This window comes from Sus scrofa, chromosome 11, assembly GCF_000003025.6.
Source record: "Sus scrofa isolate TJ Tabasco breed Duroc chromosome 11, Sscrofa11.1, whole genome shotgun sequence".
Lineage (NCBI taxonomy): Eukaryota > Metazoa > Chordata > Mammalia > Artiodactyla > Suidae > Sus > Sus scrofa.
In genome coordinates, this window is record NC_010453.5 from 21688572 (window position 1) to 21702476 (window position 13905).

General features: G+C 47.0%; 2 protein-coding genes across 2 annotated transcripts in view; one reads left to right on the forward strand and one right to left on the reverse strand.

Moving 5' to 3' along the window:
• The window catches only part of SPERT (spermatid associated), a 107499-nt gene that overhangs the window by 76253 nt on the left and 17341 nt on the right, over positions 1-13905 (reverse strand). The window lies entirely within an intron of this gene.
• The window catches only part of ERICH6B (glutamate rich 6B), an 80470-nt gene that overhangs the window by 14094 nt on the left and 52471 nt on the right, over positions 1-13905 (forward strand). Inside the window, 1 exon segment of the mRNA XM_021065392.1 lies at positions 8092-8507. Coding sequence (XP_020921051.1) covers positions 8157-8507 — 351 coding nt within the window. The 5' untranslated portion in view covers positions 8092-8156.

Genomic DNA, 13905 nt, shown 5'->3' on the forward strand with positions numbered 1-13905 from the left:
TCTTCAGAGCTGGTTAGGAATAAGTGTGCAATAGGAACAGCACAGCTCATGTTTGGGCCTGGCTCTGCGTATGCATATATACACATTGCCTCACTTAATGAATACGCACAGGAGGTCTGTACTACTGCTCTCCCCATTTCACAGATGAGGAAATGAAGTCATGGGAGAGGTAAGAACCTCACTCAAAATCACGCAGCTTGTAAGTGGCCAAGCTGAGACAAAACTGCAGGAAACCAAGCCCCGATCACAATCACCATGTGTTCTGCTCTTTCTCAGGGTCATTTCTCATGCCTGCTCACTTCCCCGTTTCCCTTCTCACACCGACCTCACCTCTGCTGATTGTCTAGAGTGGTGGCCTCCGAAGCAGTGTTGGAGGATTGACGGGGGACTTGGCCAAATCACCAACCTGCGCCCCCTGCTGGAGGACAGGGAAGTGGTCAGGGCAGGACCTGGAAGGGTCCCTGCAGACAGGACTAGGGATGAGGAGCCGGGGCGGGAGGCCGCGCTGGAACCCAGGTCCTTTGAGAGACCCTGACGAGGGGCCAGAGGGCACTGGGGATCGCTGGAGTAGGGCCGTCACCTGCCCTCCCTGTCAGGAAAGAGCCAGAGCCTTCCTTTCTTTCGAGAATGTGCAAGCAGAGGATGGTGGTGACAAAGAAGCGCCCTTTGGTGTTGAGAGACCAGGGATCAAATGAGGTCCCCGGGTTGCTCCCCCTGAGGGCAGAGGAGGGGGCGAGAGGGAAGGAGAGCTGTGCCGGCCAAGCCAACAGATCAGGCCTTGAGCTTCCCCGCTCTCCGCTAGGGCCAGCACATCGGGCCACTGGAGATGGACAGAGCCCCGTCCTTACGGCACAGCTGGTTTCCTGCCCGCCTGCAAGTCCCCTTGCCGGCATTTGGTTTCCAAAGCGTGAAGGCTTTCAGCACGTCAGTCGGGCCATGGCCCCCGTGAGAGGCAAGAAGAACAACTCAGGAGGGGCAGCCTCCTCGGATCATGGAAACAGGAGAGACCCTGCTGGCCCCTTTGCCTAAAAACCACAACCAGAACACGGAGCCCTTCCTAAGCCATTTACCCGGAAAGTGGAGGCTGTTACGTCTTCCTCTTCTCTAGCCATCAAATCATCCGCTCAGAAAGGGAGCATTCAGTTTTGTGTCTGTTTTAAATGTTACTTGTGTTTTCCTCTTTATTTCAAGTAAGAATATTGCAGGGATCCCGGCCTCGCCCCCTCGGAATGACAAATGGGATCCTTAGAAAGGCTCAATCTACGGAACTTTGCCGGCTACTGCTCACAGCCCGGTGTGGGCGGGGCCACGCAGAGAAATCTACAAGACTGAGCCCCTGGACCTCTGGCGTAAAGTGTTACCCCTGGTCACTAAACAAGCACGACGTCAGTTAAGTATGTGACAAAGGCACCCAGCACATCATTAGTGCTTTTCGTCGCTGATCTGCCTGTCCATTCAGCAGGTGTCACTGTGTGCCTATCACGTGCCTAAGACCGCGTTGGGTGCTGGAGTGCAGTGGGAGCTGCGCAAACGCAGTAGAGGCCGCCACCAAACAGCCTCCATCGAAGGCCCCACCTCCACAGAGGGGCCAGAAAGATCAAGTCCAGGCACGAGGAGACCACGCCTGAGAAAGAGCAGAACTCTCGTGGTATCTTTTATCTTCCCGCTTCCGACAGAGACGAGGCTCTGTTCTCTGATAGAGCAAGGGAACTGTGGCTTTCCCATGAGAAAACCACAGGACACGTGCGATGATAAGGCTGCCCAGGAATTAAGCGGGGTCCAGGCAGTGGTGTGGACAGAGGCAGAAATGGAGAGAGCGATCCCATTCTGAGGAGGGGGCCTCCACTCAGCATCATCGCTCCCACCTGAGGAAGGCGGCCCAAGGGCCTCAGGATCCTGTCTCCAAGAAAGGCCAGAAGGCTTGACTTTTTCATGAATTCTGCCAGTTCCAAACACTCACTCTAATTTCTTTTTCTAAAAAATCATTTCAAATAAATGATTATCTAAATAAATACATAAAATAGATCTGGCAGCCTGCTTTGATTGAGGCAGCCGTTTTGTGAGGCTAGTCTAGGGATAAAGGAGCTATAATTGGCTGATCATAATCAGCTGTTATGAAGTTGATGTTTCCTGTTGTGACCAAAGAAATTAACCTGCAATCTGTCAGATACCAGGGTCAAAATGAGTCAAGATCTGAGTCACAAGTCAAAACCAAGACATTTGCCTCAGACACTGGGTACAAAGTTGCCATTTCCAATTATTTCTGCCTGACAGCTTTTCTCATAAGTTTCTGGGAGAATTAAAGAGACAGTATCTAGAATGCAGTTTCCTTTCTGATCTTTGGAATCAGAGTGCAGCTGCCTGGAGCCTTTTTACAATGCCTGATGAGAAAATAGAAAAGACTCTTAACCCTGAGTGACAGCGTGCCATTGATAGATGCATTCTGGGCTGTCCAGGGGACTGGCTGATTTTGATCTTTTATCTTAAGCAGCTAAAAAATACGAAAGGCAGGGATCTCCGAAGTGCAAGCATGCCTTTGATGGAGTGGCTGCTGCCTGCGTGTGCTCCTTCGCAGCTCCCAGGGCACGGCTGGACAGACCGCCTCTTCACTGGCTCTCACCATGCCCCTCCCCTTCCTTTCTCCTCTGGCTTACAGGCATCAGGAGCAAGTGGGGTTTACAAGTAGACAGCTATGAAAGGTGATGTCTTTTGGTTTTAAATTAAGGTAAGGCTGGAGACGCTCCTTTAAAACAGAAGAGGCTCACCATGGAACACAGTACAGGAGGGTCCTCAAAAACTAAATATAGCATTGCCACATGACCCAACAATCCTACTCCTGGGCATATACCCAGACAAAACTATAATTTGAAAAGATACATGCACCCCTATGTTCACAGTAGCACTGCTTACAACAGCCAAGACATGGAAGCATCCTAAATGCCCATTGACAGAGGAAGATGTGGTGTGTAGGGGTGGGTGGGTTGTGTGTGTGTTGGAATGTCACTCGGCCATTAAAAAGAATGAAATAATGCATTTGCAGCAACATGAATGGACCTAGAGATTATCATACTAAGCAAAGTATGTCAGAAAAAGAAAGACAAATAGCATACAATATCATTTATATGTGGAATCTAAAATACGACACTAATCAACATATCTATGAAACAAAACAGACTCACAGATGTAGAGAACAGACTTGTGTTTGTGGGGGGGATTGATTGGGATTTGGGATTAACATATGCAAAGCAGCATATATAGGATGGACAAACAACAAGGTCCTACCACATAGCACAGAGAACTATATCCAATATCCCGTGAGGAGTTCCCGTTGTGGCACAGCAGAAACAAATCCAACTAGGAACCATGAGGTTGCGGGTTCGATCCCTGGCCTCGCTCAGTGGGTTAAGGATCCAGTGTTGCCATGAGCTGTGGTATAGGTCGCAGACGCGGCTCGGATCTGGTGTTGCTGTGGCTGTGGCGTAGGCCAGGGGCTACAGCTCAGATTAGACTCCTAGCCTGGGAACCTCCATATGGCGTGGGCGTAGCCCTCAAAAAGACAAAAAAAAAAAAAAAAAAAAAAAATCCTGTGATAAATGATAATGAAAAAGAATAGGAAAAACATATATGTATCACTGAGTCACTTTGCTATACATCAGAAATTAGCACAACATTGTAAATCAACTATACTTCAAAAAAATTAAAAAAGAAAAAACCAGAAGAGGCTATCATTGATGCAGATATGAGCCCCAAAACTTTCCCACGGCTCACCCTTTGCCTCCAAAGCAACATCCTCCACTTTCATCTCCTCTATGATCTGCACTCCTCCAAAAAGCACTTGCGATATTCTACATGAGAGGATGTGTGATGGAGAAAGAGCAAGTCAACTGCAGGCCGAGCCAGGCTCTATTTCCTGCCTGCTGAGTGGCCACAAGCATCTCTAGCTCTGGAGTCCGCTGTATCATATCGCCTTCCTCATCACCACCCAACACATGATGCTCAAAGATGGGTTTTTAAGCCCTCTACCCCCTGGCTCTGCCTCTGCTTTGACTGCCTTGTCATCCCTCTGCCAGGGCAGCTTTCCCCGTCCTGGCAGGTCTGGTTTCTCCCTACCGTCCCACTCTCTAAACTATCAAGCTGGAGTGTCTGTTGCGGCTCAGCGGAAACAAATCGGACTAGCATCCATGAGGACACAGGTTCAATCCCTGGCCTCATTCAGTGGGTTAAGGATCCAGCATTGCCATGCGCTGTGCGGCTCGGATCCTGCGTTGTTGCTATGGCTGTGGCATAGGCCCACGGCTACAGCTCCGATTTGACCCCCAGCTTGGGAAACTCCATATGCCTTGGGCGCAGCCCTAAAAAGACAAAAAAAAATAAAATAAAAATAAACTATCAAGCTATCTACGAGGCCCTTCCCCTTCTCTTTCCCCCATCTCGCCATCAATTCTTTTCCAGATTGACATTTTGTGAAGCTGCCTGTCACGGCTGGGTTCTCTGGAAATAGACTCTATGATGCAAACCATCGAGAGGCAACCTATTGATGCAAGATGTTTCTTGGGGACCAACCCCTGAGAAAGGAGAGGCAAGGATGTAGCACAGGCTGAGGGAGACAGCACAACCCACCTGGAGGAGGACTCGGGGGCAAATACACCCTCTCAGAGGTGTCCCCTCTGGGCTCCTCGGGACTTTTATATCCCCTACCTTGCTTTGTCACCAGATGCAGGAGCCCAAAAAAGGGCATGGCTTCTGGAAGGAGGCTCCCTGGGTCAGGCCTGAAGGAGCTGGGGGCTGGCTGTTAACCAGACTCCTACAGCTGGGCAGCAAGTCCTTCTTGGAAAAGAAGTCTCGTCTTACAGACCAATGGAACAGAATAGAGAACCCAGAAATAAACCCAGACAACTTCAGTTAACTAATCTTCAACAAAGGAGGCAGGAATATAAAATGGGGAAAAGACAGTCTCTTCAGCAAGTGGTGCTGGGAATACGGCATAGGTGCATATAAATCAATGAGACTGGAACACGCCCTTCACACTATGCACAAAAATAAACTCAAAATGGCTTAAAGACTTGCATGTAAGACAAGACACCATCAAACTCCTAGAAGAGAACATGGGCAAAACATTCTCTGATATCAACCTTATAAATGTTTTCTCAGGTCAGTCACCCAAAGCAACAGAAATAAAAGCAAAAATCAACCAATGGGAACTAATCAAACTGATGAGCTTTTTCACAACAAAATAAACCATAAAAAAAGATAACTTACAGAATGGGAGAAAAAAGTTTCAAATGATGCAACTGACAAGAGCTTAATCTCCAAAACATACAAGCAACTTATACAACTCAACAGCAAAAAAAGCCAACAACCCAACAATGGAAAAATGGGCAAAAGACCTGAAGAGACATTTCTCCAAAGATGACATACAGATGGCCAACAAGCACATGAAAAAACACTCAACGTCACTGGTTATTAGAGAAATGCAAATTGAAACTGCTGTGAGGTACTACCTCGCACCAGTCAGAATGGCCATCATTAATAAGTCCACAAATAACAAATGCCAGAGAGGGTGTGGAGAAAAGGGAACCCTCCTGCACTACTGTGGAAATGTAAATTGGTACAACCACTATGGAAAACAGTAAGTAGGTACCTCAGAAAACTATACATAGAACTACCATATGACCCAGCAATCCTACTCTTGGGCATATATCCAGTCAAAACTTTTCTTGAAAAAGATACATGCACCCCTATGTTCAGTGCAGCACTATTCCCAATAGCCAAGACATGGAAACAACCTAAATGTCCATTGACAGATGAATGGATTAAGAGGATGTGGTAGACATACACAATGGAGCCATAAAAAAGAATGAAATAATTCCATTTGCAGCAACATGGATGGAACCAGAGATTCTCGTACTAAGTGAAGTAAATCAGAAAGAGAAAGACAAATACCATATGATATCACTCATATGTGGAATCTAAAATATGATACAAATGAACCTATCTACAGAACAGAAACAAACTCATGGACATAGAGAACAGACTTGTGGTTGCCAAGAGAGAGGGAGAGGGAGTGGGATGGACTGGGAGTTTGGGGTTACTAGATGCAAACTATTGCATTTGGAGTGGATAAGCAATGAGGTCCTGCTATGTAGGACAGGTAGCTATATCTGGTCACTTGCTATGGAACATGATGGAAGATATTATGAGAAAAAGAATGTATGTGTATATATATATATATATATATATATATGTATAACTGGGTCACTTTGCTGTACAGCAGAAACTGACAGAGCATTATAAATCAACTATAATAAAAAATTTTCGAAAAAGAAAGAAAAGAGGTCTAGGCAGGCCACCTCTATGTTCACCACCCCGCCCCAGACTAATCCTATGGGGATCCACTCATCCAAACGCTCTAGCCACCCTGCAGGAGGACAAATAGGGCCCATTATTGATACCAGCCCAGGTCCTCAGACTCTTTCATCACTAGAAATTGATAAGAGGCCAGGGGAGAATTTCAGGCAAGGCTTTACCGGGACTCTTGATGCAGCAGGAGGGAGCAGAACTAGTAACAGGTGTCCTTGTTCATTCCCCAAGGGGCCAGCTGGTCCCTTAAATGGGGTGAGGGTAGGGGCAGACCAGTGGGTTGGGCTGGAGGGCGGGCTCAGGTGGTCTGCCCACCCCCTTGGGGGTGCTGTGTGCAGGGATCACGTGTGGTACCTGCTTTGGCTCCAGCACCTCAGAAGTGGCAGTTGGGTTTTGGCCTTTTTGTATCCTCCTGTTCATAATTTCCCCAACTGTGCCTGGGTGTAGTTACTTTTAGTCCCTTATAGTTTCTTTGTTCTAATCGCTCGAGGAGACATTTGTCCAGGTGCAAACAATGCAATAAAGGGTCCCAGGTCCCTGGACCCAGCCTGCCTCATTACGAATATCTTGGAGTTCCCGTCTCAGCGCAGCAGAAATGAATCTGACTAGAAACCATGAGGGTGTGGGTTCGATCCCTGGCCTCACTCAGTGGGTTAAGGATCCTGCGTTGCTGTGAGCTGTGGTGTGGGTCGCAGACGAGGCTCAGATCTTGCGTTGCTGTGGCTGTGGTGTAGGCCGGCAGCTGTAGCTCCAATTGGACCCCTAGCCTGGGAACCTCCATATGCCGCAGGTGTGGCCCTGAAAAGACCAAAAAAAAAAGAGGAATGTCTTTGCACATCACACCCCTCACTCAGGCGTCATGTTGCACGTACACTAGAGAGTGATCCTCATAATCTCATCTGGCTGGTTCCCCAGAACAGAGAGCTTCTCAGTCAGGGATCTAGAAAAAGGCAGGTATTTATATCTCTGAGGTCCTCAGACCAAACAGGAGGATGCTGGGCCAGTTGTCTCCACAAGGAGCAGCTTGTCCCACTGTGCAGAATAAGTATCATCATTTTTAAAACTTTGGGATGCCCTGCTCTAGAGACCTCTCTTCTTGGTCCTTCATTCAGTCACTGATCATTAACTTTGGGGACATGTATTATGCACCAGTCCAAGCACTGGAGATAGAGTCACATAAGGTCACTGTCACTGAGACACGGTCTAGTGGAAAAGAAAGACTGAATGAGTAAACATGGAAACAAAACCATAATTAGAAATAGTGGTCAGGAGTTCCCGTCGTGGCTCACTGGTTAATGAACTCAACTAGGATCCATGAGGACTCCGGTTCGATCCTTGGCCTCACTCAGTGGGTTAAGGATTTGGCGTTACCGTGAGCTTCAGTGTAGATCGCAGATGCAGCTCAGATCCAGTGTGGCTGTGGCTGTGGCATAGGCCAGTGGCTGCAGCTCCAATTCAACCCCTGGCCTGGGAACTTCCCTATGCCTCGGGAGCAGCCTTGAAAAGAAAACAATCAATCGATCGATAAAAATAAATAAATAAAAGCCCAGCCTTCAGGTATGGTCTCTCCAACCAGCTCCAGGAGGATAGAACCCCTGACTCCTTTTCACGAGCTTATTCAGGAGCGCCCTGCACCGATCTGCACAAAGGGCCCCCCAGAGACCACTGATGAAATGAGCAATAGGCAGTCGGCGATTACTGACTAATGGGATTTTATTCCTCTCTTGGTAGCCAGGAGGATGAAGCAGTGACTTTGGCCGCTGTGGAAGGGTTCCACCTGCTACGTGTCCCCCAGCATGTCTGCTGAAAGCCTTCAACCCTTGGGGACACCATCTCCTCACCCGTCCTCAACTTTCACCCATCCCACCCCGTCCTTATCTTCCGAGGAGGAGGGAGCTACTGAAGGAGATGAAGAGAGTTCAATGGGCGAATCTTTATCTCCTGAAAAGGACGAGTCTCCGGAGGAAGACCTGTACCTGGAAGAGGAGGAAATTTATCTCAAAGGAAAGGAGTGCCTGTATGAACAAGCATATCTGAAGGCCCAGCAGTATCTGCAGAAGGAAAAGTTTCTGGAAGGGGAAGAGGTTCTGTATGAAAGGTATCTGCCAGAGGGTGAGTGCTGGAGCAGGACGGTGCCTAGATGGCAGGTCTAGTTCACCGCGATGCCCGGGGAAAAAGAAGGGCCTTGAGAGAGAGTCTAGGTGCCAATCACCAACCCCACCCACAGCGCCGACTCATTCATCATTTCTGAACAGCTTCTGCTCGCGACTTCTATAGCTGAGCCCTAGAGCTGAGCCCGAAGAGCAGACAGGGAGCCCCAAGGAATGGGAAGCACCCATTCATGAAAGACAAAACAAGACAAAAAATAACCCCTAGCATGTATCTTCCCCCTTCCTTGTTGCACAAGTCATACATACCCATTTATGGTGGATGCTTGAGAAACTGTATACAGTAAAACAAAGAAAGCAAGGAGTTTCTATCGCGGCTCAGTGGTTAACGAATCCAACTAGGAACCATGAGGTTGTGGGTTCAGATCCCTGACCGCGCTCAGTGGGTTAAGGATCCGGCATTGCCGTGAGCTGTGGTGCAGGTGGCAGACGCGGCTTGGATCTGGCGTTGCTGTGGCTGTGGTGTAGGCCGGAGCTACAGCTCCGATTCGACCTCTAGCCTGGGAACTTCCATATGCTGCAGGTGCAGCCCTGGAAAAAAAAAAAAGAAGAAAGCACCCCTCCTGCCACCACTTAGAGACGACTGTCACTTTCACACTTTGATTATGTCCTCACCAGACTCTCCATAGCACTTGTAACCTGCTCTGCAAGGTATATTTATTTCTATATTTTTATACTACAGTTATACAGAAATATTACACACTTACATGAATATCATTTCATGCTATTAAATTTTCTACAGTTCTCCCTGTGACTCAGTTGGCTGTGAATCTGACTGCAGTGGCTCCGGTCACTGTGGAGGTTTGGGTTCGATCCCTGGCCCAGGGCAGTGGGTTAAGGATTGGCTGTTGCCACAGCTGCAGCATAGGTCTCAGCTGTGGCTTGGACTCAATCCCTGGACCAGAAACTTCCATATGCAGTGTGGCCATAAAAAAAAATCATTTTAATTATTGCATCACATTATACTGTATTTTCAAACCGTAATATTTTCAACCAGTTTCCTGTATTTTTTCGGCCTCGCCCATGGCATGTGGACATTCCCTGGCCAGGGATCAAACCCATACCATAGCAACAACCTGAGCCACAGCAGTGACAAAGCCAGATCCTTACCCTGCCACAACACCAGGGAACTCCATGATTTCCTATTATCTACCATTTATTGCTTCTGATTTTTGGGTATTTTTTTTTTCTCTGCTTTTTAGGGCCACACCCTAAAAAGGAGGACATATGGAGGTTCCCAGGCTAGGGGTTGAGTCGGAGCTGCAGCCGCCGGCCTATGCCACAGCCACAGCAATGCGGGATCTAAGCCTCGTCTGCAGCCTGCACCACAGCTCACGGCAACACTGGATCCTTAACCCACTGAGTGAGGCCAAGGATCGAACCCGCAACCTCATAGTTCCTAGTCAGATTCGTTTCTGCTGCGCCACGATGGGAACTCCTTTTGGCTACTTTTTAAAACAGCACTTTGATAAACATCCTTATAGCTCAATTTTATGAATGACCTCTAATTATGTCCTAGAATACATTCCCACAATCTGTTGCTATGTCAACAGAGACTCCTATACTTCCCAAGGGGCCCATTCAGCCCCTGGAAGGCATCATCTTCCCCTGCCGGTGTGTATTTAACTTTGCAGTGATTTCTCTCATCCTGGGGCTGACATCTTTCCAATATTCTTCCTGCAGTTGGCAGCTTTTCCTTAAGCTGAGTTTTATTCTTTGGCGACAATTCTCCTTGGGCTGTTGCTCCACATGGCAGACGTGCATTTATTCATATCAGCCCACACGGTATCTTCCCTTGATGTGACAATGGCATGGCCATAACCAACCAGGAACAGAAAGTTAAACCTCCAGGTCCTCTGCATCATCTTCACGTGGACCTAGAAACAGAGCTACACTAGCTTTCTGGATCCCATTCTGTTACCGACTGCAAGCATCGCGGGTGGCTTGAATTTTTAAAACCCAATCTGACTGCACCCAACCTACATCCTAAAAGCCAGGTGATTTCTGCAGCCAGGCGGGTGTTTTATGTTCGCCTCCTCTCCTGCGAATTAGATGGGTCACCCTCCATTCCTACCACCCTCCCAAAAGGAGTTAGTCCATTGGAGAGGAAGATCCTCTATGGCTGGGAAATTCTCTTTTCTGTGTGCCTCTACCATTCAGCTCCTTCTCAGAATCATTATGTTCCTGCTGTTCAAGTACCAAGTGTAATTCTAATACTGAGAGATAGCATCCAAGCCATTTCTTTTGCACAGTATGAATCAAGCATTCTTAACATGTCCCTGCTCTTCGTCAAACCTTCGCAAATATATTACCCACTAGAGTAGGACAAATACAATGCTGTCAAGTGAATAGAACTGTGTATAAAGCAAAAGCTTTGAAAATAAATGCCCTGCTAGAAAAAATTGGAGAGGCACTGCAAAAACTGTAGGGGAATACTAAAATGCCCTTTAAGACACAGGGAAGCATGTCTGGGTCTACGAAAACCCAGGGTACCAAGCCAGACTGCACAAAAGAGATTAAGTTAAGACAGGATTTATAAGAGGATCTTAAATTTTCAAAAGAATTTACATCAAGATTTCTTTTAGGTAGAATGTCCTCCCAGGACCTTTAAGATATAACTTATTTATCTCTTGTTTTGAACCTCAGAGCCTAACAAGAGTGCTTTCCTGACTCATAACAGATGCTCAGTAAATGCAAATTGAATCAAGTTCAATTTCATTCATTTCCCAAAGGCAGATACGCACGCACACACACACACACATACATGCACACATATGTGCACACACCCACATTTATTTTTTAAGCTGCACCTGCTGCCTGTGAAAGTTCCTGGGCCAGGGATCAAATCAGGTGACCCAAGCCACTGCAGTGACAGCACTGGACACTTCAATCCAATGTGCCACGAGAGAACTCCCCATCCAGATTTTTTTTTTTCGATAGGCAAGAAATAGATTTATTAAGATAGGATGCTTATGAGAGATGCAAGCAGGCAGGCAAGGAGGTGCTACCTCCATTTATTTTTAAAACCAGTCTTCTCAATTAATCAGTGCCTATAAAATTAGCCCAAGCGATGACAAATGGGCTTCCATCTCTCCTGCTGATGGATTAATGATTAGAGGTTAGTGGTGAAGCACCATAATGAGAAGGATTCTGACACCCCATTTGGGCTCAGCAGGAAAGAGTGCCATGATCCACTGGAAAGGAGGGAGGCGCATAGGCGCCATTTATTTGTCTATTTGATGGCAGACAGGAACCTGTCCCAAAGAGCACTTTTTTCTTCCTCTCTCAGGAGCTGGACTGCATAGGTATGGGTGCCAGCTCTCTCCCACTTACTAGTTGCCCGAGATTGGGCAAGTCCATTAACTTCTCTGTATCTTAGTTTTCTTAGCTGTAAATTAGAAGGTACAGGAATCCCAACTTATAGGATGTTTGTAAGGACTAAAGGGGTTAAATGATCTAAAGCATTATGAGCTATGTCAGGCATAAAGCATTAGAAGCTTATGTAAGTACTAGCTATTATCATTATTATTATATTTTATTATTCCCTTACCATTGACCTGCAAAGGCTCGATAACATCCCCCTGGCCATATTTCGCTCCTTTGTGAAATGGACAGAACCAAAAGACAACATGCAGTGAAGCAGGGTGTGGGAGGAGTCCATGCCTCCCCCCAACTACTCTGCAGACATGTCAATTTCAGCTATTTCCCCCACCACCACCACCACCACTGCCCTGGACCAATCAGGATAAAGTCAGACTAACCCCAACCCCCTCTCTTCGATAAAGGGATGATTTTCACCATGGTTTGTGAGGAAATAAAATTAGATAGAGTTCCCGTCGATGTGGCTCAGCAGTTAACGAATCCAACTAGGAACTATGAGGTTGCAGGTTCGATCTCGGGCCTCGCTCAATGAGTTAAGGATCTGGCATTCCCATGAGCTGTGGTGTAGGTCGCAAATGTGGCTCGGATCTGGCGTTGCTATGGCTGTGGCGTAAGCGGGCAGCTGTAGCTCTGATTTGACCCCTAGCCTGGGAACCTCCATATGCAGCGGGTGTGGCTCTAAAAAGACAAAAATAAATAAATAAAATTAGATAGACAACTTGAATATAAATGCAGCATCAACTGTCACTGAATAATGAATAGCCACATGGGGCTCCCTGGATCTGAACCGGCTCCAAATTATTTGGGGGAAACATGGGTGCAAATCCTATGGCACCAGTCAGAAGATCCAGCCCAAGGTTGGGCCTTTGACCTTGGGCATGTCACTTACCTTCTGCAAGTTCCACTTTCCCCATGTGCAAAAATAACCAAAAGGCTCTGAAAGCCCTCCCACACGGTACCATTGTCAGGTGTAAAAATGCTCTTCTGACCTCACAAGGTGCAAGAAAGCTCTAGAAGGAAGAAATGCGATCCGCATTTCTGTCATGCTGTCATAGAACAGGAAACCACCTGTTTCCTGTTTGGTTATTTTTGCACACGGGGAAAGTGGAACTGCATCTGTGACCTACACCACAGGTTGCAGCAATGCTGGATCCTTAACCCACTGAGCAAGGCCAGGGATCAAACCTACATCCTCAGGGACACTATGTCAGGTTCTTAACCAGCTGAGCCACAGTGGGAACTCCCTCAGTGATATTTTGACACACATAATCTGCTGGGTTTGATGTTCTTCACCCTTGCTAGCTCTAAATGCTTTTTGGCTGGAATGCTATAATTTGGTTATCATTTCCAGTTGGGAGCTGGTGTTCTAAGAACCATTTCCAAACAGGAAACCTAGCGATTCTGTATGTTTAAAAAGAAAAGTTTGAGATAGACTCATAAGACAGGGATAGGAGAGCCAGGCAACTTGTCGAGCAGAAGTTCACAGATTGTAACCGAGCTTCCTGATCAGGGTGCCGTGAATCAGCCATTACTGGGGGTGATGCTGAACCCCAAGACCAGTTACCCCAGCCTCCACTCTGCTCCTGAAAAAGCATCATCGCTTTCTGCGCGTGTCTTGCCCTGAAAGTCAGAAACACAGTTCCGTGGCATAGGATTTATACTTCATGGTCCATAATCTGCCTCCTTTCATTCTTCAGCCCCTCTTTACACTACCCCCCGCCCCCCACAAATGGGTCTGGAGTCTGCGAGAGAGCACGTGACTTCTCCAAGTTCATGGAAAATAATTAGAGGAGCCAGGACATGCTCTCGAGCATTCTCCTCTTTCTCTTCTAGTTACTTCTTTTTTTTGTAATCCTTTCCTTCCTCCTTTTGTCCTTTGTTTCTGCTTTTTAATAAATTACATGCATATTTTGAGTTTGAGAAGAGTGACATAAAAAGAAACAAAATCTACTTGTGTTCATTTTTTTGATGGGAAATTTGAAAAGCAGAAAAATAC